Below are 27,416 nucleotides of genomic sequence, written 5' to 3' on the forward strand. Positions count from 1 at the left end.
GAAAAAAAGGTAAAAAAAATAAAATATGTGCTTTTTAAAAAAGTTTTGCTGACTTCTGGAATACCCTGTGTACAAATGCATTAATATTTGCACAATACGCGACATTTATGTAATCTTTCCATTTCTCTTTCTCTCTTACGCACGAGTACTCAATTTACAACCTCATTAATCTCTTCCCTCGTATCTTAGGTGGGCATTTCGCGCGACACGAGGAAGAGTCCCGAGGCGGGAGAGCAGGGCCTGTCTTCGAGCGAACGGCTGGTTCCGTGGATATACGCCCTTCTTCTTGCAAAAGTGAGTACCGGCATCGCCCCCGCAGTTCCACGCCGCACGCACACGAACGCACGCCCGGCACGTGAACACACGGCCGCCTCTACTACACAAGAAGGTCGTTCTCTTTCCTCTGCCTCTGTCGCTCTGCCGCGCGGCTTACTATGCCGGTTTACTCGCGCGTTCGCCAGTCGCGACAGAACGCTCGCGGAGCGCGCACCGTGTTGCGGCCATCGTCGTGTACCTCGCGTTGATATCTCGGAGTCCACCACGAGCGCACCGTCGAATTCTCTTCGAGGAAACTCTCGTTCGCATCTTGATGCTCGTTGATCACGACGTCTTGCTGAATAACGGATTCCAAGACGCACTACGTGTGAAATGCGCGAGGCGATTTGTTTGCGCGAGACCGTATGCCGGGATGCACGCCGGAAATCCCTCCTCGTGCATTCTGTCGACGCAATCGCGACTGTGACGCGGTGAATCCGCGTTCGTGTGTTGTTGTGGCCGTAGCGCGTAAATTGCTCTCTGGTTTGAGACTTTAAGTGAGGACTCGGATGGTCTCGATGCCGCACATTGAACGTCAGCTTTGAATGTTTGGCTCGCATTGACGCGCGGGCTATCGCGAGTGAGCAGGCCGCTCAGCTGCGAATTTAGTGAAAGTGAGTACAACATAGGAAAATAATGCAAAAAAACTTTGCACTTGATATTCACTGCGCGTATCGCTTTATTTTTCCTCTCTTTAAAAATCGGAAATGTGCAGACGCGCTTCCTTTCCGCCCCTCACGGCGCCTGTAATGATATGCCGATGCGTCCTTCGGATGCACGTGACCGCAACACATCGCTTCGCCGATGATGCATCGCAGGAAACACTAATGTGTTCCATTAGAATTCTGTACGAAAAACTTCGCAGAGAGTAATTAATATACTTGGGCGCCTTGTACTTCAAAACTGCAAAGAAGCTCTTGAATTTATGGTTAAAAAATGTGCAGAATTCGTTATTACTTAACAATTAAATTGCTATTTTCATGCGCTTGTTCATTTTACAGATTTTTTAAAAAAATAACATTTATATCAATCGATGAAAGTAAATGAGAGCTAATCACATATAATATTTACTTTTTGTAAAATCTGATTTTTATTTACATGAACATCTTAAGATTTTTATTTTATAATATGTAAAAGTTCAGGATTAAATATATGTAAAGAAATATACAAAGAAAATATAAAACAATTATAAATATGGTGGAGCTGTAAACAGTTTACGATAACAAGGGCAAAGGAAGATATTATTCCTACTTGGATCCCCTCACCGCAACATTCCGCAGTTGGCGGAAAGGCATCCTCGTTCACCTCGCATACGCGATCTTTGAGCTTCTGGTTTCTACATCTACGGCTGACTTTAATGTTTACTCGAGCGCGTAGGCTTTTCCCTGCTTTCCACGACGTAGGCGTGCGTGGACGTTGTTTTGGACACCGCGACCGCCCGATTTCACTCTCCGACGTCGTCAAATTATTACGGACGCTCTTAAAGTCTACTGTCGGCGGCGTCCGGTTTTTCTGCGGGCGAGCTTCCCGCCACTTTCCACATTTGTTCAGCCCGGCAATCACAGTAGTCGGACACTACTTATCGAAAGGCCGCCGCACCAATTACGGTTTTTCTACGACCTTGCGAGAGGAAACGCACAAAGAGATTAATTGAAATGTAGGCTGTTCCACACAACTTCCAGTAAATGCTTTTAACAGTAACGGCCACGCCGCGCCGCCGGCGGAAGCCCACGCCAAGTGAAACTCGGAGCGACAATTTCACTTGCATCGCTGGCAACCGTCTCTCAAAGTAGTCCTACATTTAAACCTGCAGTAGGTCGTAAAAAGTCATCGTAATCTTTTTATGTTATGAATATTTTCTACATATCGCTCTCGTATGTTAACTTGGCGCTTCTACTACTTCGCTGTTTTCCTATGCGGACCTTTAAATGTAACTCTTCGAACATAATTGTAGGGTAAAGAAAGGAACATCTGATAAAATGAGAGAATTACGAATTCGTTATCGCCATTGCGCCGACAGAACGGGCAATTGATCGAATTTATAGCCGGTTATTAGTCATACCAACTGGTCGCGCTGCTCGCCCAGTTCAACGCTCGCGACTTAATGGCAAACCATTCTGATTCCAGGTAAGAATAAGAGGAGGAATGTTGAAGCACGTGTCGATCTCGCCGTGGAGAGGGCGGGCGGACAGCGTGAGTCTCTCTTCCAGCGGCGGTGCAAGTAGCTGCGGAAGCGGAAGTCCTACCCCTGGTCACACACCGCCACCCTCGAGAGCGTCCTCATGCGCGTCCCTAGCGCCCTTAACCGCCCTGTCGAGCTTCTCCCCGGCTGATACCGCGCCCCAACAGGTGAGTACCCCGTGATTATTTTCCCATACATTTGCGAAGCTCGCTGTTTATGAAGAAATCGTTGAGCCGGAAACGAAAATCAGGGGATTCCATTAGACCCCCCGTATTCTATGCCGTTCGCGAACGAGATCTCTGTTGCCAATTAATATTCTCGACGAACTCTCTTATTTATTTTATATCGCAACGCATTACCTGCGAAAGAAATTTATTCGATAAGTACGAAAATTATTGTGAAATACGTACCTTTTACGTTCAATAATAAATACAATAATTTCACTGACGTATAACGTGAACGAAGGCGCGATAGAGTCATTATTATTACAGCATAACGCGCGACGGATTCTGCATGTCGCCCGCAGGAGGCGGTTAAGAACAACGCGGGAGAGTGTAAAAAGCAGCGATGTTGCATCCAATAAGGCAAATGGGGGGAACAAAACGGCATTCGCGGGCGGTCTGCTAAGTGACGTAAAGCGGTTTAGCGAAAATGAGAGCAGTATGTTTTCTGAGCGGTTATTAACAGCTGGACCACGTGTGTGCCTGCATGACGTGTGCGCCTGATGGACTCATATTTAATCCATGATTATTTTCGCCGTTTAATCCGTAATTTACTCACACCTTCGTTTTAAATGCGATTATGATAAAACGATGGATTACACAAGCGGATCAATGACGACAGCAATAAAGTTCTTCTAATGTTATTAAATATTTTACTGTATATTTATAAAAGAGATTCTAACGAATGTTATAATATATTAGAGTAATAGCTGCTTTAGAAGGTGGAAATATTTGTGACTCTTGCGGTTGTGGGATCAGATTCGGTGACAGCCGCATAATTTCTCACGGGTTCTGAAGTCCCCGCCATAGTGTAACTGCGCGGCGCGTACCGTGCGGTTTCGCGTCCCTTTTTGCGCGAACAGAAACATGACTCTCTCGAGAGTCCTCGTCCCGGGAAGGGGCGTTTAGGCAGGGTATATATTTTTCTCTACCATCTGCACAGATCGCCGAACACATGCTGACTGTCATCCGAAATCTCGCCTTCTTTTCCGCCGGAGAAATTCAGGGTACTCTTGAAGATCATCGTGTTTCTTTAAATTAATTCATTTCTTTTTAATAATCTAAAGAAACTGATAATAAGTATTCTCGTAAATATTTTCCACGAGAATAAAAAGAACACGGTCGATTGTAAGCGACAAAGGTGGCGGGGGTTTTCTAGAGCGATTAAAACATTTTTGCAATTTCGCACGCCCGATTGCGATCAAGGTCGGTGTATTTAAAATTTTTACCGTATTCGCATGCAAACGTCACTATCCTCGTTTCCACTCGAGCTCCAGATATTACGCGCGCGATATTCTCCTCGCTGCCCATGTGACGAAGACTTTTTCATTGTATTTACGCTTGTCTGACCTCTTTCGCACGCGGGTTGCAAAGGTCGTCGCAGAATGTATAGCCGCTTCCGTTAGTCCGTTCGAGATACCGGTCGTGTACACCTCTATATATGATTATACTCATCATAAGTATTTCCTCAATGGAGTACGAAATGTAGATATTTAATTAGCATTCCAATTGTAATTGCAATGACTCTATTTAATTCAGCACGCATCCATGGGCGATGTTGAGCACAATTTATAAAGATCACGGCTGTGTTTGGGGTTTAATTTTTAATTATGAGATATTCGTGGCGGTGTAAATTCTGGAAGTATCTTTATTGCGTTACACAAGAAGTGTCCTCTTTTTATTGTGGGAAGTAATGGAGAGCAGGGACTGAATCCCCGTTTTCTCAAAGCTACGTATATATACCGCAGTTTTTGTCGCTAGATTCTCTGTGAGAACCCCGCATACCACGATGTCACACATATTGCAACCATGTTCACAATGCGCGGTGAAAAACTAAACGAGCCGCGGCGGTCATAGCGGATCCACTTAATCGAGCTCGCTGCCGGTCTACGCGGAGTTTTTTATTGCTCGGATTAGGCGGCGGTGTTTGCAGGGAACCTTGGATCAATTACCGACACTTGAATTCCGTATTTTTAGCAATTAACACTGCAATACTAGACATGTGAGAGAGGCGCCTTAATAGTTGTGCATTTTGATCTTTATCTATGTTTTAAATTCTTTCTACTGTGTGTCTTTTTTATTTTCGGTATTGAAATATTTCGTGAAAATTGACTGAATATTGTGCCGAGATAATGATCCGTGTTCTTGTACACACAAGATCGCATTCTATGTTTTGTTACGCCTTTAGTCCCGGACCTGTCCTGGCCCTTGCAATATCCGGCGCGGTAGGCCGTGTTTCCGGTTTCTTTGTTACTCTACGGTGCGTTGTTGGACGATTCCGATAAGTTAAATTTTATTATTATTTTAACTTCGATGTAGCACGTAGCATTTTATATCGTTATTTATTTCTATAGTCTTCGTCGCAAATGTAGGATATTTCGTTATAACGTTTGAACAATGTCGCATTATTCAATGTATTATGTCTCATTAACTTTCTTAGAGATGGAATAAATTGCGCTCGCATCATGAAGACGACAATCGGAAGTGACGAAATCATCTTTGGCACGACACGTAGGAGTCCGCGTAGATTTCGAAAAACGTTCATTGTCCTATAATTCCCTTGGAGTAGGAGAGAGCTTCTCGCATCGGTGACTCGAGGAAGGTCGAATTTATAACGCAGCGGACCTCTCTTGTTCGCGTCGAGATGCTCATAATTCAAGATCGCGTATACTGCACATATTTATGCTATCCATATTTTATACCCAGATATTAATTAACAATTTAATTATAAAATATTTTCGAAAGAGAGAATAGGAAAAGCCAAAATTCGTCCGTTTATAAAAACAAAAATTTCAATGAAGTTCTTCCAGGCCACTCATCTGTCATGAGACAGCAATAATATGAGATATTTAACAGAGATATCTTTCTCTCTTACGGTTATATATCCTGATTAACTCTTTAAGTGGTCGCGCCACCTCAGACTCGCAATTACACGGGTATTTACTCGAGGATCGTTGGTCATTACTTCGCCGCTTGTATAATCAACTTAAATCTTTCTCGGGACATCCAGGTAACGCACGATTATACACACGTACGTGTGAGAACAGGAACATTCATCTGGCATCGTTTCCGTCAATGTAGATACACGACCAACATCGCCTTTCCTCTTCCTGCTCCGATTCTCCCGCTCGCGGAAGGCGGCACGAAGAGTACACAATAAAAAATTGTGTGTTCGCGTTAATTATTACGTGCCGCTTCGCCCGCATGATGAGGACGCGACGCGACGCAGGCGGAAGAAACGGACGGAGGAAGAGATGTAGAAAAGGAGCGGGTGATGTCTCCGTTAAAGCTTTCCATGAAAGAAACCCCGTACAATGACGAACGGCGGTTTACAATAGCCTGTAATCAGGATACAGCTCATCCAGAGGTCCTTGCCCATATCCAAGGATAATTCCGTCATAACGCGGAATGCCCAAGGAAAAATCGCTTTACCATATGAAAACGATATTTCCTTCTGTACTTTCATCTGATGGGCTTTATCGATTGCATATTGGGTGCCTTCCGTGACGATCGGCTCGCCGATCCGGTTCTGTCTCCATCTTCAACAACTATTTATGGAGCGTCAAACACGCAGCGCGTCGTTCCTTCTGTTATGCCGAAGATAATTATAGATTATTATCCGCCTGCATTTTCTAAGGGGAGCGAGAGATGAACTCTTCTGCTCTCTCGGATGGATTGGAGGCTTGGGAGTCTTTACCGAATGGACGATCTTAAGCAAATACACTGTCGTACGAAACACTTCGGTAAAAAGTAGGAACCGCAGCCATCGCGTTTTTCATCATGAGGAATTCTTCATTGTTGACATAACCGCGATGACGTGCTCCAATCTTTCCAGCTCGCGATCGATCTCTGCTTACACGGGAAAATTGTTTACACGAGGAAACGCAATACCAGACATAACAAGGTGATGATTTCAATTATCGGTTGATTTTTAATTATGGATCAAATTGACAAAATTATATATTTTACAAATATATGTGTATTAATTAAATTACGAATTCTTTTTTTTCATATTTTTCTTTATATTAACTTTATATGATCGTTAAATGGGAGCGTTATATCGTTGTACATATCGTACTTAAGAGTTAAACATTTTTTATCACAAAGCTATCTCAGATGTGTAAATTCTTAAGGAATATAGGCCGTGATTGCTTCTCTTCTTCGAGAACGTGGAAACATTATCGCGAAGTCACTCTATCGTAATGCTTTTATCACATGTGTTAGGGGGGAAGAAACGAATGCCTGTATGCTAAGTTCAAGATTACGACCGGAAGTATAGTATGTTAACTACTAACAACAAGTATCAATCCTTTACTGCGTGTGATAAGGACAATCGAATCCGGAAACGTCGATTATTGATTAAAACTCTGAAAAAACAGTTCACCTCTTTACTCACAAGAAACAGTTAGTAGACAGAAAAGAATTTTTATGCAGACACACATTTTTCATTTTGTAAATGCGTATTAAATTACACATACACACACACACACACACATATGAAATGAAGGAAATTATATATATTATAAAATAATATATTAAAGTTCTCTTATGATGCAGTACGTACAAACATTTCAACAATTATAAGGATTAATGTAATGGGTTTTTTCTGTTATATATTTTCTAGTAATGTTGATATTTCGCATTTTAATATTTCGCAAACAGAATGCCGGAGAGAATCTATCAATCGTTTCATTCATATTTCGTGAGAAATATCTGTGTGTAAAAAAAAAATTACGTTGCACTCGTGCTGTTATCTCGCTTGACGTTTGAATCTCGTTCTATTCTTACGAACAACGCTAATCACCAGTTTTATTTCTTTATGGATATGAAGAGGCAGTTCGTGGAAAAACGGGTAAACGGCACTGATAAGACGGTCGGACGATCAGAAAACCGCCGATTGAGTCGAGACATTAGACAGATAAATGAAAAGGAGTAGCTGTTCTACTATCTTATTGAGAGAAAGAGAGAGAAAGAGAGAGAGAGAGAGAGAGAGAGAGAGAGAGAGATGTGTCTGGTTTATCAGGAAAAAAGCGCGGAAGCTACAAATTTCACTAATTGATCCGGAAAGCTTGTAGGATCTCTAAAAATAATTTTTAAATTTACCTCCGTCCGTAATCAGATATCAGAGCTTGGAAACAAATGTTTTAAAGGGATTAAAGCAGCTGTTTGAAGTAGTGGTTCCACAAAATCTCTTCAAAGGAAAATAATTAAATAAAAAGAGTGTGTCGCGTAATCCTGTGTGTATAAAAGAAAATATCAATTTAATACAGTAAGCTAAAAATATAAAATGATGCAGTAGATTAAATAAATGGATTGAATGGTTAGAAACTAGATCGTTTTTCATCGGGACTTCTCCACTTGGCAAAATTCATCCGGCTCGCCCGTTCGAGCGTTCTCGTCCTGTTCAATGCCACCGCGTGATAATTCCTAATTGAAATGCTTGATCACACACACACACGTCATATCACATGGGAATAGCATAGCGCTACATCCGCGATTTAACACTCGAGTCGAACCGGAATTCATTGCTTAACGCCCGAGATAATCGGCACATTACGCAATATGACGCCTGTTCACTTCCCAAGTACATTTCGACGATCGCTCAATGTTTTGCACAATCGGATTAAACGCGGTATGACACAGATGCGGTGAAACCGCGTAGAGATATACGAAAATATCGATACGTCTCACGGACAGACATTAAGTGATTCACCACGTGGTCTATCGCGAATGATTTCATCACGTCGCAAAAAACCTCTCGATATGGTATGAGGAAAATACTGATGATTTATTTCTGCAGAATGTACAAAATTTTTTTTTTTTTTGTTACCTCCAAATTATTTTAAATGGTAATGCCAATAAAGAAAATTAAGAAACGATAAAGAAAAAATTTTTTATATCTATTTATTCACATATGAAATATACTGAAAAGGATGTGAATTCCGCCTCCAGCGAATCGAGAGTGAATAAATTTCATTCATGGGGATCATCGTAGGAATTTCTGAGCCGTGAATGTCGTCAGGGATTGGTTACGGGCTACTGGTGAAAGCACTCGCGAAGCGAGCCGGCTGCACGCGCACGCGAAAGTATTCATCCCGCGAATAACGCTCATTCACGCTACCGCGAATTATTGCCTGGTTAAACTTGGGCGATCCAAAGGCGCGATGTACTCGCCGTTAAATTAGATGTTTTACACGCTCGTAAAGCGAACGGAGCTTCGATAACGTGTAAGAACGAAGAACGATAGAAACGACATGGGTCATAAATTGCAAGTGGGATATAAAGCATATTGTAAAAGTTCCTCAATTCATGACCGAAAATTATAATCCAATAAGAGTAAACGATAATAATTATAATATATAATTCTTATAATATATAATGCATAATTTTGCAATACTTACAACAGTCTGTATGTTTTTTATTAGTATCAGATTTTGAATTGAAGTAATGCTTTACTATCAGTAATTCTATTTATTCATAAAAATTTAACAATTTTTACTTTAACGTTTTCTTATTTTCTATTGCTTTAATAAATAATAAATGGTAATGACTCTAAGAGAGACATCACACGAGAGTACGTCGTCTTTTTAAAGGAATACTGCTAGGCATTGATTAATATTGATGACTTTATTTAGATTACTAACATAGAAAGAGCTTCTGTACCAGTGAATTTATTAGTTTCAGGAATTGTTGCAATAAGATAACCGCAATCAAAGGCGGATATGAACGGTGATCCGCGGAGAGAATTCTTCGAAGGACATTTGTAGCTATAACGTTGGCGTCTCCAGTCTCTCTTGCATACTATTACGTGCGAACGCGTGTTAATGCATTTGCAATATACCATTGGCTACTTGCCAACCGAAGCATCAAAAGGTCTTGTGTCACCACGAGACTACGAAATATCCAATTGTGTCACCGCGTAGGATGTAAAATTGCATTCTGGAAATGTCCGTGAATGTCCTTAATTACTCAAAACTGGGAAAATATCGGGATGTGTCACATCTCGAAATGTCATATTATGTAACATTATTTCTGAAGAAATGTATCGCATGTAAAATTTGTGACTGAACATTCTTGGATGTCCTTCAAACACTCACGTGACATTCAATTTTACAAAATCGACGAAATGTGAAAAGTAAATTATAAATTTATCTAGAAATGTAAAATTTTAAAAACAAAGAACATATTTCGAAATAAGATCACAATTATTTCTCAAACATGTGGTCGCTTACAAAAGTTGCATTATGCAACAATCCGTGAGTCACTCGCGCACGTCTTTGTTTCTACAATTATTAAAGATCTTTCCTTAGCCGTTTTCCCTCTTCAATGTATGTACATTCAACATCTGGCCGATCAACAATTGCGGTTTGAACCTCCAGTGCAGATGGTCAAGCTTCTCGTTCATACGATGCCGAACAATGCTGATTGTTACACTTAAAATTCTTACGGCTCCGTCAGCCTTTATGGACCATGCATAATAATGGGCTAACATCGTGGCACAATGCTGCATAGGCGGGAAGGGGTGGTACAGAGTGATCGAAGGAGTTAAAAGACATTTAAGCTCTATTCTCCGTAACTTACATATACATAATTCAAGTCGTCTTTTAAATAATTCTACATTTCTACAGATAAAATACTACAAAAGATTTACTACAAAAGGTTATCCTATCAGTTCTACTGTTATGATTGTCATAGGTATATGATAGTGATTCTACTAAGAAATTATATTTACTTAATTATTATATTTTTAATTGAAGCTGTTTCTTTGTTATTATCAATGTCTGAACAATTGATTTGCCGTCCGTAGATATTTTTAAATACCGCGTACGTATTTACGTACAACCTGAAAGTAGGTTTTTAAAAGTCCACTTTCGTGACGGTACGCCTTTTCTTGCGATGTACAGTAAGGAAGGAAACACAAACTGCGGACAGGCCTGACGAAAGAAAAATTACACAGTGCGATGGAATACACGATGAAATGATTAATTTCTGCGGTCGCGAGGAATTGATGTGGGGAACCCCTGGATCGGATCTTCTCTCGCTTCGGCCAAAAGTATAATGATGTGCGAACAGGTTCCTCTCGTCGTGACTCCGAGAAGTTTAACGCCCGCCCGAGACGGGAGCGGACGCGTGCGTGTATCCTGACCGCGGTGCGAAACCGCAGATCATCCTCCCTGCGACGCAATGTCGTGGTGAAAGCGAATCATTGTGAATGCCGAAATTGCGGTGGAATCGCATGAAAGAACAGTATTGATCGACATTCGACAAGGACGCGAAATTTGGGAATAGAAGGACCTTAGTGTCTTTTGCCTCTCTTCAAGTTTCGTGCGACCAGTTTGTTTTTGCCGATCATTTATTTGACTGCAAATTACGGCGAAAGAATGCGCTCGCGGGGTGTATACCGTCTGGACGTGGTTCTTTGTCGTGCACCTCGGTCAGTTCTTGCACGTGCATTTTAAAGGGAACCAGGTGGCGTGGAATTTTTTTTTTTTATATACTTATATAGCATATCTTCTACCCACATTTGTATTTATAGCGGTAGCAAATGATACGTGTCCTTTCATACGTTTCGACGTGCGAGTTTCAAGCGAACGGAAGTAGCCGCAGTCGCTATCGCCACCGATCGCCGCTTCACGCGCTATGAAGGCCACCGGGGCATAACGTTTGTTCTGGTCGCAATAATTCCACGCGCGGCGAGCGAGTGCAAACACGGTTATCGCGGTGACTCCGGCAAACGCTTGATATCGCGCCCTGATATGCCAGCGGTCGGCGCGGCGCGTCGGCGAACAAGAAAGGGGAAGCCGAATGAAGAAACTCTTACTACAACGGCGACGAAGGGTGAGTGAGGGGTGGCCGGAGCGTCGGAAGAAAGAGTGAATGGGAGCACTGTGCGCCAGATGGCTTGGTGGCGTCCGTCGCCGCATCTCGACGCCGCACTGCCTACGTCGATTCTGTTCCGTTGGCTATTTCATAATAACCGGGAGTAAGAGACCCTCGCCTCGGTCGCATAACACGAGAGGCACCACTGACGATAACTGCCATGCGACTGACCCCTGACAATCCGCGGCGGTTTTATGGACTCGGCCGGTTTATCGCCCCCCGTGCGAGTTTTTCTTTTTTCTTTTTTTCGTAAAAGTCCGAGGGAACCGTGGAAGAAACGTGGGTGCTCGTTTATTCCTCGGCGATGTAGAAAATTTCCGGCGTTATGGCGATGTTTTGATGACAAATAACGAAATAAAGAAGGGAACAGCACGAATAAAAAATGAAATTGCTTTTTGAGAGCACTTATAAGCAATAAAATGAACGGATTAAAAAAGAAACGATTTATAAAATTTATTAATAATAATAAAATATCTTACTTGAGGTCGAGAGAAAGCAGAGAGCAGTTTGCAATTAAATATATAAAATCCGACAGTTTCTGAATTTATACAATGCTTTAAATACATGAATTTAAATATGAATTTAAACATCGGAATATAATGGAAGAGCGAATTGCATCCTTTGAAAGTCAACCGACGAGATGCACAGAACTGCATGTCAACGATGCTGAATAAGATGCAAGCAGTTGATCCGGAGAACGGACCGCCTGTCCGATATTCAAAAGCTGACCGGATGAGACTTATACAAGGATTCAAAACAAGCGGAAGTTCTGCGTGTCTCATACAAATATGATAGTACGCGGATCCAAAGCGAATCGGCCGGATATGAAATGAGAGTCAATAACTATAGAAACGATTCAAAATCAAAACAAACGTGTTCATATTACATACTTGAAATTTCTAATTTGAAAAAATTTATTAGATAATTTTAGAGATAACAATTAGAATGAGAGAAAAGAAGACATTTGCATCAATAAGCGGATGTCGACATATCTAACTAAACAATCCATACTTTAACTAATATGCAATAAATTTTATTTTTATTTAAAGAGGCATACACAGATATAAGGAGTATATATGTGTAATCTCTTATATTCGTATCGAACTTTATAGAGATTGAAATCGAACTGGACTTCGATCAATCAAAGCGAGGTTTATTAAACTTGAGAATGGATTTCTTTCTTTTGGACGATTGAATTCTAATCCAATCTCAATCTCAATCTGTAGTCCGCGACGGTCTCTAATTCGTATAGGTTGTAATTCATATTTATGTAGTAAAAAAAAATATTTACTACCGTCTTGCTTTATAGCTGTCTCGCTTTCTCTCCTCGTAATGTGATAGTGCACAAAACGCAGTTACAATATAACAAAAAAGAATGACATGAAGAACTTCGATTATATATAGAGGCAATTAAACCACCGAGGCATTTATTGTTACATGTCTCAATACATATTTTATCGTCCTGCATCGGCACAACGATGCGACGCGACGGTCAGCGTACCGTGTCTCGCGCGCACGTGTGAGCGCCGGCTTTGTGCACGCACACGTGCGAACTGGATCGTTGAAACGCGTAAACGATTGTAATACACGGTGCAGTAGCGTACACGTTACGGCGTATTATGAGTTAAACAACATAATGATAGCCGCGGCGCCAGTTACCACGGTATAGCTGCGTCTGTGGACTACGTATCGGGTGTCAGGAGGGATAATGCCGTTGCAGCCATGCGATTATACATGAGATAATATTATTATACATTAATTTGAATGTAAGCGCATCCCGTCTACTTCAAATTAAATCTTCATTGAGATGTATTTATGCCTATTTGTATATACGTTTCTCATCTTAACTTGACAACTCCAACGACACTTGTTTGATCACGAATAAAATTAATATACGTGTGGTGACAAATAAGTGATATTCTAATCAAAGGTATGCAGCGTCAGTATATCATTCGTCCTTCCCGATGACTATGAATAGGGCGTTTAAAATTAATTAGTGTTATCTCGCAGAATTGTATGAGTGAATAAAAAGTGTGTTAGCATCACGATCAATTGTAACTTTAATGGCATAATGACTAATGTGGCGCCATAGTGATATCGTGTATCTTTTTCCCTACGATGTAACGGGTGAAAAAGTTACATCCGTACAATAACTAACGAAGTGAATCAAGTCTTATTAATTTTAATGTTGATTTTTAACATGTCACAAAAGGTGTCTTCATCATCCACACATAGCGCTACTTAAAAAATTGTTTTTCGGAAAAATATTTTTATCATTCACGACTAGGCGTAATAGTGACGATAAACATCGTAAATAGAAAGGACGCGCCTTTTCCCGAGCGTCTTTTTTATCGTTGATGGACAAACTGCCTCAATTCCGTAGTTTCCTACGCCCCCGACGAAAGAGTTAAAGCACGAACATGACACTTCCGGTGCAACGAACCCATCGAACTCACTCGCAGCTTATTACGACACCAATATTAGGTTTACGGCGAACCTCTGGAAATAGTCCAGTAGATGTACGTCATCGAAGTCTCGCGGCGTTCGACAGCCTATATATAGGCGTGGTTGCAACTGCACAAAAGGGAATTTATTGACCGCAGGTGCGCGCTGCACCTGCATTTTCCGAACCCCCAGCGGCGCCATTGTACGAAGTGAATTTTTTCTTCGTTTCTCGATAACATATGGCTCAAATGCTCATCCATCAACTACTGAGCAAAAATTTAATTTACAATTAATAATATTTTAATTTATTTGAAATTTACTGATTCGAAAAAAAAAACATTGCGAGCCAAGGCTAAATTTCTTGTAACGAATTTCGTTTTCGTCATGGAGTAGGACTTATTGACACTTGGTCAAATGAAGTCAAGAGGATGGGTTAAATGAGACGGAACGCGTCATCGTCCTTCGCCGCTTATGTTCTGATCCGTAAACAATAATTTACAATATTTCGCAAAAGGAAGAGCAATTTCATTTGAAAATTACAAGTGACATATCTACCCAATTTTTAGCCAATTTAAAAACAGATTTAAAATTCCATCCCATTCTAAAAATGTGACATAACAATTTCTATAATGTCATTACTTAGAGTACTTAGACAATCATATTATTCAGATGTAAATTTGTCTATCTATATAACGGTTTAACTTCTAATATTTTTTTTGTAGAAATATGAAGCTAGAGGTGTGATTTAAAAATTATTGCTAACAAAAGAGATTGGTGCGGTACCTCTTCGTATAAATTTCATGGCATGCGATTCCTGGCGCGACGTTGCATTATTCATGGTAACTCCCGTCTCTTAACTCACGATAATCCGCCCTTGTCGGTGTTATCGTCGCGGTAACGCTGGCCGCAGTCAGGTGTGCGTCCAGCGGAAGACTTCGTCGGTGCATTGACTGGGAACAAGGGCGAGTTGGCGGTCGAGATACGAAGCGTGGCGACGTGATTGGACGAAAGACGAAGGAGTCCGACACAAAGGGAAAAAGACGACCGTGATCGTGCGCGCGGATGCACGACCGTGCTCCCTTTGAGCCCTTTCGTGACTCCCGTGAATTATCCCGTGCACCCGTATCACTGCGAAAAATGATATATCGCAGGTAAATTATAGAGTGGCGTCGAATATCGTTTTGATATGTATCGCGAAGAAATGGCATAAGCTTCTCCTTTTTTGTCCTCTTTTATGACCAGTTATGCATTGCTTTGTCATGATTTAACAATATGCTTTTTTCACAACTCTGGTATTTATTTTTTCTTGATAAAAACTGACAAAAGACAAATAATATTTTGAAGATGCTTAACACTAGGTATTGAATAGTTTTAGCAACTGTACTTTTATTAATGTATAAATGGACAAATTTTATGCCATTTCAATTAATTTAAACTATTATGTTATATTACGTAACATATAATTTGTACGTTATATATATTTATTTTAATATAATAAGTGTAATATTTAATAGAAAAGGACGTAATATTTAATTTATTTATTATGCAACAGTAAATAGTTCAAGATTGTCGGCTGTAATCCACTATTGTTCTACAAATATTATGTCTTCAACACTTGAGAGCAGACGAAAAGCTTTAATGGATGTTTCGGCACGCGTACATGAAGAACGCACTGTTCAACGATGAGCGCCAGCTTGTGCATTACTGTGCTCTGCATTATACACTTTAGAAGATAAATTATCACTCTCGCACACAGCCGTGTTAGATAAATCGGAAAAACAGATTATCTAGACTAGATTTATGACGTTAATAATATGGAATTTTGGTTGACTACTTTAAAGAAATATTTATTTGTGATGAGAAGATGAGAACAATATTTGCAAAGCAGAATTTCATAAGAATTAAAAATTGTTTTGATGCAATTGTGCATCTAAATATTTTTGCTCGCTTTCCAATAGACACTTGAAGTAGATGCATTTAATTGGACTCAAATTTAATAGTACGTCAACTTCCGTTCATAAACTATGACTAATCGGTCAATTTAAATTTAACCCATTCAATTGATTTATGTAATTGAGTGAGTCTAATTCAATTTAAATAAAACTTATTTCTGATATTTATCTGCAATAATTATGCAAATTAAATTGTTAATTATTAAATTAATAAATTATAACGTTGTTTTTAATATAGTCAATTTGTTTTTTTAAAGCAAAAGTTTATAATATTGAAAAAAATATGATAACAATAAGTGTGTAACATATTACTTTAATATAAAATTTTATAATAAACTAAAATAATAAATATATGTGATGATACGCAATACTAACGTCAAAGACTAACTGTAACGTAAATCAATAATACGTAAGTCAATGCAACATATTTCGCGATCGCAATTACGAGTTAATTTGTCTTCCGTCTGGAAGGGCATTTGATGAGCTGCAAGTATGATAACTATGCTTGTTTTCCTATTTCAAGAGATCACTAGCGTGACACGCTCGATGAGATTAGAGCGGTATCAACGTCGGGCCAGCATAGGAGAGGATGCTTTGTCGCGCTCTTCCATACTCTACAAACCGGATGCTAGCATTCCACGCACGGCGGCTGTGTGTCGCTAATAATCGCGCGCGTGTTGGTGGTAAACGGGGGACTTAAAGTTGGTCGAGTTGTTCTCGTTAAAAACAATCAGCAGGAGAGGAAGGACCAATTATACGGACCTGCGACCGTCTGTCACCGACCTTCTACTTCCCTTAATGTGATGGATCAGGCCACAAATATAAATAATCAAAACAACATGCCTAAATGTATGTAAATAATCCGTTAATTCCGTTTCTTCAGAAGAACGGAAAACGAAAGAATATTGTGACTTAAATGCTTAAAATGATTACGGATTATTTCTTAATGCTGTGTGAATTATAGACAAAAAAATACAAAATACGAGAAAATGGGTTATATCTTATAATTATTTTAGTATGAAATAAAAGAAGCTTTACGTTTGTTATAACAAAGTTTGTTAATTTTAAATTAAAAGTTAATTCTGGGAAATTAAAAATTGCAGATAATCTGTATCTCTTGCAAGATGCTCGCATTTATTTTTAATGTCACTTAAAGAAGTTGAATCTTTTCACGGTTAATGAATTAATAACGATAATTGCAAGGTATTTTCAATTCCACTTAATGTTAGAGACAATTGAATTTAAACAGCATGTATGTATATATTGTAAACAGTCTTTATCTTACTAATTGTACGAACAATTCAGTCGTGGATAACTGTGCTGAGTTCGCTTGGAACTTCTGTTTTACGAAAGTTGCTAGATTGTTAGATTGTTACATTAAGTAGCATTATATGTCTGCATAATTGTTTGCCGTTGGTAATATAATAGCGTTTCTCCAGGGAAGCATCGCTTTCACGCATCCTGTGAAAAGAAACTATCCTAACATGCATATGTAATTATTTTTTATTGCAAGTTAATGAATTAAAGATCGAAAATGCGATGGTGTTAATGCTTACGCATAATAAGATATGTAAAGTAATAGAATTTCCTTGTGGGCAGTTCTGTTTTCATTTCCTTGTATTCATATATTCACATATAGCTTTTCTCCATTTCTTCAACCAATATTTGCTTTTTACGACAAAATATAGAATTGCTACGTCCTTGGAAAAGCTTTCTTAGTAATAAAATATTTTTGGGACTTTTCGAGCGAAGAGTACTTCACTCTAAGGGCTGGACGGCGGTACTTTCTTCGCAAAAGGGGGACACAGCTGTCTTATTCTTTTAAACGCAAAGCTGGCACGCGACACCATGTCCGTTCCGCCTTTTGAGAGGCGACAGGATGTAAACTCGAAAACGATCCATATCCCGTCGGTCCACTACACACAGTCTGTCTCATTCATATATAAAAAGTGGTGGAAGTGAAACAACTGTTTTTGGTACTTCCATTGGTCATGGATTACTCTTGACGATGTTCTGTATACACAGCTGCAATATTTGTCGATCAACTTTTCCAGGGATAAAACTTTCTCTGGGATTTTATGAAAAATTTTGCAAGAATTCAGCGAGAATAGAATTAAAATTACGTGAGCGAGAGAAATCTTCGCGGAAATTTTTCATGACGCGTCGGGAAATTCCACGTAGCAATTCTTACAATTAATTCGACCGCTTCCGTATAGTTCATTGCTGCAACGTATTATCCGATTCATTCATAATAATGCAGTGCACGTACGTACATTATTATCATCAATTTGCTAGAGTAGATGATGACTTTGTTATTATCAAAATGAGTACAAAAGATTATACATATACACCTTGTATTTTTTAATTTATCAAGTTATGCTCTATCATTGATGCTATGTGAAAGAAATATATTAGATGTGCCAGAAGCATCGGATGAATTCATATTAATAATGTTCCTGGATGCCACATGTGCGTCCAGCAGTCAAGGTATTAATTAAGTCCGCTTGTTCCGGACACAGCAGGAGAGAGTAGCTAAAGCGGTTATAAAATTCGGGAGTATTTCTCGCCGATTATCAAATCAATTGGCGAGAAGAAAACGTTTGAAGTCATGCATCCGGTTTAAAGAATGGCACGCTCGTGGCACGTCTATCACGCGAATTGCATCCTCGTGACGGCACGCGCATGCACTCGCCCGTGCAACGCGTAGTAACAACATGCGGTTTCGCTTTCATCTTACGCGAGGCGGAGGAAGAAGCCCCAATACCATATGGCTCCAGAGGAAGAAGAAGAAGAAGAAGCTTACGCACGGCGCGAACGGCGGGTTCGCAGGAAGGAAGCTTTCCAGCATGACCGTATTATGTTCCACGTACCGAGAACACATTGCGAAGAACACGGGCCACGACGTAAAAGAGGGGCACGCGATGAGGGCACGTGCCCCCCTTTTCTTCTTTAGGACATCGCTGCTCCTTTGTGTTTTCGCTTGAAGGACCGGAAACGGGTGTCAATTGTCAGCTACTCGTAGACGTCCGCGGCCGATCCTCGAAGCGAGCGAATTTGAGAAGGCCCGCCTCTGTGTGGTCCTTCGCGAGTGGCTTCTTATCGGGATGCGAGGACGGTGGGCAGAGCTACAACGTACATATAAATATGGTATCGATTGACGAGTCTGTCTGTGCACGTGTCTTATCGTTAGCGTCTTAGCGGTAACTCGAGATCTTTATCTGATTTTTTTATCTATTACACTTGGAACATATCCCTTTGTTCTCGGTCAGTGTGTTTTAACGTTATTACGTCAGATTTATTAAATAATACACGGGTAGAAAAAATTTTCAAAGTAAACTCGTATGGATAATAGTAACGTCGGTATATCAGATTGCTAATTTAATGCCTAGATCGTTAGACGTACGATCGGACATCTGCTGTCAATTAATACTGACATGACACTCAATTTAGAACAGTTTAAATATTATTGGCCTTCTTCATCGGCCTTCTTTCATTAATAATGTTATTTCTTCTATTTTGAATTCATAAAACGCTGAAAACATTGTCGATAAAGTGGAAGTGGATAAATCTGCCGTTACAACGGTAATCCATAAAAGGAGATCGCAAGATAATCTTGACCCACACTACATGGCATTGCCTCGTCATCATTATTACCGTCATCAACTTCATGCGATGTTGCATCCTCAATTTTATAACCCAAATGCAACAGTTTACTGTTCCGTGGAAATAGAACGTAAACTACGCACAATGTGTAATAATATTCCAGTTTTACTTCCGTCTCGTGCGATTGGAGAATAAACTGGACCATAAACAAAGGCAAGAAGTTTCAATATGGTCTTTTTTACAGAATCGTTGTCGTGAATAACGTTAGTCCGAAATGGACGCAAATATATTCACGCGATTAATCGAATTCGATGTTTAAAAAAAAAATCTCTATTGGTCGTCTCGAAATGTTTGACTCTGGCAATGCAAGTGACAGTGATTGACCCTCGCGTGGAATTCCTGACCCCGGGGCGATGGGTTCAGAGACTCTGCAGTTGAACTCGGCACGCTCGATTTAGCGTCGTTTTCTTCCCGACCGAGAAGAACCGTGAAAACCGACGCCTCCATGCCTATAGAAGATAGGGGTTCTCAGCACAAAAATAAAATCTAAGAGTTTGTTATGCAAATTGTGTTAATTAAGATAGATAGAACAGAAAAGGGATATTAATTAATCTCATTAATCTCGTCAATAACTAAACTATGAATTTCAGCTTCTTTCCCAAGAGAAAATTAATTATTTGCAAGATAATTTATAAGGCGTATTACAGCCTCCGAATAAAATCTAGGAACGGCATTGTATGATACGTTGCAGTACAAGACACATTTTTTAATTCAATTTAGTTATCGTAACTAAAACTTGCGAGATTTCTTTTCCAATTATTTTAAATTTTTTTATTTTGACAGACTAATTAAAACTTCTCAATTAACAGTGACAAATCAACCGCGATGGAAATTAATTCTTCGCGATTTTGGCGTTTCTTTCGACGAATTGTCACACCGCGGTTTTTCTAGATAGAATCCCCGTGCACGCGGAAACCAGCACATTACCCAATCTGCAATAGTCATTTCTGTCATAGATCGAACTGGAATTATGTAAACCGGAACGTGCGACAATTCGCGGCGCAAGAGAAGAAAAGGTCGCACGGGCGACGTTTCTACCCCGACTACCATCAAATCCCTCACCTCGCGATTTCCAGTCACATGATTTTCCACCGAGCGTGCGAAGTGTGCGTGGTTCGGCAACAATTACGCCTCCCATGGCTTTCGTGACGAGCATTGTCTTGCATCGCGAAAGTGGCGCGAAAGTAAGAACCCGCCGAGGAGATATCTGCCGAGAGGTTTCTCAACGAATCTGCGATATCGCAATCTCGCTGGATCAGTGAATGATCCTGAAAGAATGATTTACGTGGGGCCCGAGAAAACAGAGAGAGTGATTCATTGTGCCCGGCTCAATCGCAAAACTATACATATAGGTATTTTCTGGCTGCGACAAAGAGATCGCGCGGGATTAATTAATATAACGACTAATTTGCCGAGGCTGCGTTAATTGTGAGAAATTATATGGGAGGAGATTTGCTGGAGATAATTATAACGTTAGCCATTTAATTGAATGCGTGGCTACAGTCACGCACCGGGTAGCCATTTCAATTACAGTTAATAGACATTGACTCTCAGAACAGTGTCATCGATATTGTCCGCGTGTGTGCTAACAACAGCAGCAACAGCAAAAGGTTACGCCTTATCGCGACGACGAGTGTCATATGATTGGCAAATCAATTAAAGCCGGTGACACTTGAAATCCTATATTATCTGCTGACAATGTTCAAGGTGGACAATGGCGATTTCGCGCGGTCAAATTATATGTAATCAGCTAAAGCTTTTGTTAGCGCGCACTGTAGGTGCTGTTGGATATCATTTTCATTAGCCATTGTAGACAAACAAAAATGAATATTCTAATTATACGTTGATAAGAACTGTGATCTGTAATCTATCCTTCTTTAAACCATCTGTGCTCTTCCAAGAAATTAAATCGCGTTATCTTTGTACCAATGTAAAAACAACGATAATTTTAAAGGCAATAATTAAAAGTCGTTATGTGAGAAAGGCCGTAACACGAAGTAAAACGTTCTGGTAGCTCTAGAAATCGGTTTTACGCTTCTAAAACCGCAATGTGATGCTCACTGGATCACCCCCCGCAGATATTCCTATCCTAGAGCTTTTAAACGGAGCACAGGGCAGAGCGGTTTTTTCTCTCCGTTTAAAAGTGAGTTTTTGTTTTATGCCTGTCCTCGGGCCCTTCTCCGACCGGAAACCGAGAGGAGGATAAATGAGAGGGGACACGTGCTCGAGTAATGACGACGACGACGGTACCTGAAAACTTCACAGGGGAAAAATGGCAGCTGAGGGCCGAAAAGCACGTGCCACGCATGAAAGAAGAGACGCAGGATTCAATGGAGAGCGCGTCGGGATAAGAAATTTATTATGCACAAGACTCCTACCTGGGACACTAGCGGTAGCCATTGAAACCGCTGTTCGTAGGTTACGTGGGGTTGCATGAAAATGAACGTTCACCTCGAATGGGCCGAATTTAGTGCTCGCGGTTGCCTAATATTTTAACTTAAGATTAAATTATAACTATACTTTAATGAACATCTGTTAAAGTTCAAAGACTGTTTTAAGATTTTGATGAAAGATATTAAACACAGATTACTTAATTATTCAATTATTTAAGTTTATTTAAATGTTTAGGAAATATATACAAGGATAAATATTTATAATGTGTAATTATAATTTACAAATTTTTATCTTGCCAGAAGAATCAAGAAACAATGATAGCACTTTCAACAAAACTTCATAATTAAAGCGTAGAAATGCTGGAAGATTATACCGGATTTCTGTAGCGTATATTGTTCCACGTGAAGCAAGCAGGCGCATAATTTGCGACACTATCGCGATTCGAGCAATTGAACGTGACCTCACATTATACACAACATCTCTGACAGTCCGGTACGCGATGACACACGGACTTCTGTCGACAGTTTATCGATTAATTTTGCAATTTTCAAGTAAAACACTCGGCGAGACTGTTATCATTAGGTATAGTTTTTTTATTATTTAATTTGATTGCCGTTTGAACGAAATACAACGTCATTTATCTTATCAATTGGAGAATAAATATTATAAATAGACGGCGCCATGCGAGGGACAACACGCATTACGAATAATATAACTAATAAGACAACCCAAACGTCACTCTCCCCCAGTTACATGTAACACAAGATGTCTATGAAAATATGTAAACGTTTTATTAATATTTATTTTAAAAATTAATGCTTAAATGTATTAAATTTCTATTATTTAATCTAACCACAATCACACATTATTATAATTATACAATTACTAATAAATTGTAATTTTTATATACATTAATTAAGTGTTATAAATAATTATGAGGAAATACGTATATAAAGTAATATTCATAATAAAACAGGAAATAAGCCTGAATAAATATTTAACACTTATTCAAACTCATTACGCAAAAATGAGATAATTTATTAATTAGAGAAAGGCCAACACGATTAAAAGCTTTTCCGTTGAAACGTGTCGCTTACCTTGCTCCAAAATGAGAATACGTATAACGGGTGACGTTTTGAAGCAACTAAGCCGATAACGATAAACTTACGATAAAAGTGTCTATATTTAGAGCACCAATGAGCTGCTGGTAGAACAGGACGAATCATAACAGGAGGCACGCAGAAGTCAAAGAATGGCTGATTTACCGGTTTCAAACGTACAATTAATGGAACAGAAGTACTAAACTACATCTATAGCGTTTGTGAAGAACAAGTTCGAGATTTTTATGGATTCCAGCTAAATTGGACCCCCTATTACGGCAGTATCCTGTGACATATGGCGCCCACTATTCCGTTCTATACTCCATTTTTTTGTAGCGCCGTGTGCTCGATGTGGCGTATTACCGGCTAAATTTCGGGACTTCCTTCGCTTCTTCGAATTCCTCAATCTGGCTTTCCTATTAGAGCTTCGATTTACAGAACAAGTTTTTAGGGTGATGTAGAAATATAGTCGTTTCCCTCAAATGGAACTCATCGTTAGGTATGTAATTAACAAATATTAAAAAAAGCGAAGTCGTCGGACAACTTATCTGTGACGTATAATTACGATTCCTTTTAGAAGGCAATCGATTAAACCGATCTGTAGATTCACAGAACTTGAATAACGAGACTTGGATTACCGTAACGTATGCTTTTATTACATTCATAGAATTTAAGATCCTCTAGTGTGTATAACGATTTTATATCGTAGGGAGAGATTTTTTGCATATGATAATTGCAATATTTAAATAATTATACAAATTAATTGCAAGACTATTAAAACATTTTTTTTTATTATTATTTTAACATATCTAATCATATATACAGTCACGAAACTAATTGTTCGGGCATAGAAATTGGCAGTTTATTTTATGCTACAAATTCACTAAATATTAGAGTGTTTAGGAAAAACTTGACTGATAGAGAAAACCCTGGTTAGTGATGCATTTCTATCAAAAATATGTTTCTAATTTGCAGAATATAAATTTTCAATATTCTGTGCCCTTCTGGACAATGAGCTTTATTCTGAAGTTAATATGAAGCACACTCTGGCAACGGCCATTAACTCGCTGCATCCTATTACCAGCTGTAACGTAAGATCAAGGGCACGAAAAGTTAGTCTGCACGTTATCAAAATCTTTCTTGTGCGCGGTTTTATAAATAGCGACGGTGATATCATTGTGCACATTATGCAAGGTGAGTTGCACATTGATAACCTCGACCAAGGTATGAATATATTTCAGAGAACAAATCCTCTTATAAAATAGCCATGTAACCCTAAAGTTGCCTGCTAATCGCGATTGCATTGTTGCCTCTTTATTCCGATCGCGATTGGCTGTCTCGCGCTTGACTCGCTTCGTTCGTGTGCGAAGTTTGACAGTTTATAGTTGACAGTTTTTGACAGTTTGACTGTTTAACGAGAGACGGAAAGACACAAAAAGAAGCAAGAAAAATACCGGGAAAAAATTACTTAGACTGGAAGATTATAAAATAGCAGAGAGTATTTGTTTTGAATTGCAGATACGTTTAACTGATGCTTAACAAAGTAAGTTGAAATTTAATACAATATATTATGACATATTTAATTTAATATAATAATATTATGATATAACCATTTTTGTATCACCATCGCTGTTAGAAGGGTAAGGAAGAGACGTTGGACGCCACGACAGAAACACGTATTTATCAAGTAATTCTTAATTATCTTAATTATTTTTTTTGCCAATACATTAAATATAATTATAATTTTTTTATTTGTATTGATTAAAAAATTGATATATTGTTATGTAAATGTATGTATATTAATTAAGTTTTTATTATAATAAGTTTAAATATATAGTTGACAATTACAGGCATTACTGCTAAAAATATTGTATGGCGAATTAAATAACCTCGCAGTTGAGAATATAAAATTAAGAAAAAAAAATTGTGTGGTACGAAAAAAAGAGAGAAAGAGAGAAAGAAACGGGAAACAAGATAAGGATCAGGATTAAAATAAGATAAGAAAAAAGAAGGTATAAATATTATGTTATTGATATTGATAAGTATACAAGAATATAATTAATGCTACTCGAACATGTTAAGTTTTTGTTTCAATATTTATAATTGGTAAACATTTTCATTTCTTAAATAATTTTCGAATAAATTTTTATTCTTTGGAGGATTTTTCGAAGTTTTTTAAATATATTTGATTAATTTTATTGATCTTGTACTGATTTTTGAATGTGTATGTACTTGACGTTTCTTTTTTACTTTTATAAGGTAAAAATATATTTTGGTTATATTTTGGTAGAATTTATCTTCTTTTTGTAAAAATCAAGTGATAGTTTGTTCCTTACATAATTTTATTTAAATTGATTTATTTATTATACATTATTCATTTTTTAATTATAAACATATGTAGATGTACGTAACATTATTAATATTTATATTGAATATACATGACTATACGGCAATCATATTTGTTAATGCACATATGTATAAATTTTAATAACAATATTAGTAAAACACAATATAAACACAACAAATAACATTAATATAATTAAAATTATATATGTATATGCATATATACAGGGTGACAGCTAACCGGCAGCCAATCTGTAATAGATAGATATATGTATATATATATATAGATATACTAATAGATAGATGTATACAAATATACTAATAGATATATTAATATACAAATAAACGTAAATATATATATATATATTTATGTTTATTTCTATATTAGTATATCTATACATCTATCTATTAGTATATCTATATATATCTATCTATTACAGATTGGCTGCCAGTTAGCCAATGTCACCCTGTATATATGTATATACATATATAATTTTATTTATATTAATGTTATTTGTTGTGTTTATATTGTGTTTTTACTAATATTGTTATTAGAATTTGTACATATGTGCATTAACAAATATGATTGCCGTATACATGTATATTCAATATAAATATTAATAATGTTATGTACATCTACATATGTTTATAATTAAAAAATGAATAATGTATAATAAATAAATCAATTTAAATAAAATTATGTAAGAAACACTATCACTTGATTTTTACAAAAAGAAGATAAATTCTATCAAAACCTTATAAAAGTAAAAAAAAACGTTAAGTACATATACATTCACAAATCAGTCGAAAGATCAATAAAATCAATCAAATATATTTAAATGCGTCATACATAATTATATCTAAATGATTTTTTCATAAGATAATATTAATGTGAGTTTTTAATTGCAATCAATCCAATTAAATCGGTACATTCAATTTTGAGATATCAAGATTTCTTTCTTGTAAAAGTTCAATAACATTATTTTCTTCAGATCAGATTCATATGTAATATACACACATGTAAATCCAGTTTGCCATTCAAGAGGCTTTACAATGTGCCTACATACAATTTCATTTTACTAAAACAAAATTATTATGTATAATGTAAATAATGAATTTACGAGAAAGAAATCTTGATATCTCAAAATTGAGTGTACCGATTTAATTGGATTGGTTGCAATTGAAAACTCACATTAATATTATTTCAGGAAAACATAATTTAGATATAATTATATATGACGTTATATATAATTATATGTAATTATATATGATTTATATATACCAGCATATATAATTATATATAAATTATTTATGGGCATTATATATAATTTATATATAATTTATATATATTTTTATATATGGACTCCATTGTTCTTGCCGGCTTATATCTGAAGAAATGCAAATGCTTTATATGATTATATATAATAATATCAGGTCATATCTGATTGTATCTATTGAAGTTGAGTAATCATATATAGATATATATATAATCCTATAAAGTCATATATAGTTTCATATATGAAAGAATAAGAACAACTGAGTCTATATATGAATCTTTCCGAGAAAAAATAATTATATATAATTATATCTAAATTATTTTTTCATGAGATAATATTAATGTGAGTTTTCAATTGCAACCAATCCAAATAAATTGGTACACTCAATTTTGAGATATCAAGATTTCTTTCTCGTAAAAGTTCAATAACATTATTTTCTTCAGATCTTCAAATGACATTATATACAATCATATAAAAAAATGGCATTATACAATCACATACGATTGTATGTAACCATATATAAACATATATAACCACATACCCATATATAATTATATACAACCACATATAATTATATATAATCATATATGATTATATATAATTAACATTATATACAATCAGATTGTATGTAACCATATACAGAT

General features: G+C 37.7%; 1 protein-coding gene across 1 annotated transcript in view; it reads left to right on the top strand.

Annotated features, from left to right (window-relative positions):
• The first annotated feature begins 792 nt into the window (after positions 1 to 792).
• The window catches only part of LOC105839846, a 47,626-nt gene continuing 21,002 nt past the window's right edge, over positions 793 to 27,416 (top strand). Inside the window, exons 1-2 of the mRNA XM_028189109.2 lie at positions 793 to 929; positions 2,443 to 2,664. Coding sequence (XP_028044910.1) covers positions 2,461 to 2,664 — 204 coding nt within the window. The 5' untranslated portion in view covers positions 793 to 929; positions 2,443 to 2,460. The remainder of the gene's footprint in view (positions 930 to 2,442; positions 2,665 to 27,416) is intronic.

This window comes from Monomorium pharaonis, chromosome 4 (assembly GCF_013373865.1).
Source record: "Monomorium pharaonis isolate MP-MQ-018 chromosome 4, ASM1337386v2, whole genome shotgun sequence".
NCBI lineage: Eukaryota > Metazoa > Arthropoda > Insecta > Hymenoptera > Formicidae > Monomorium > Monomorium pharaonis.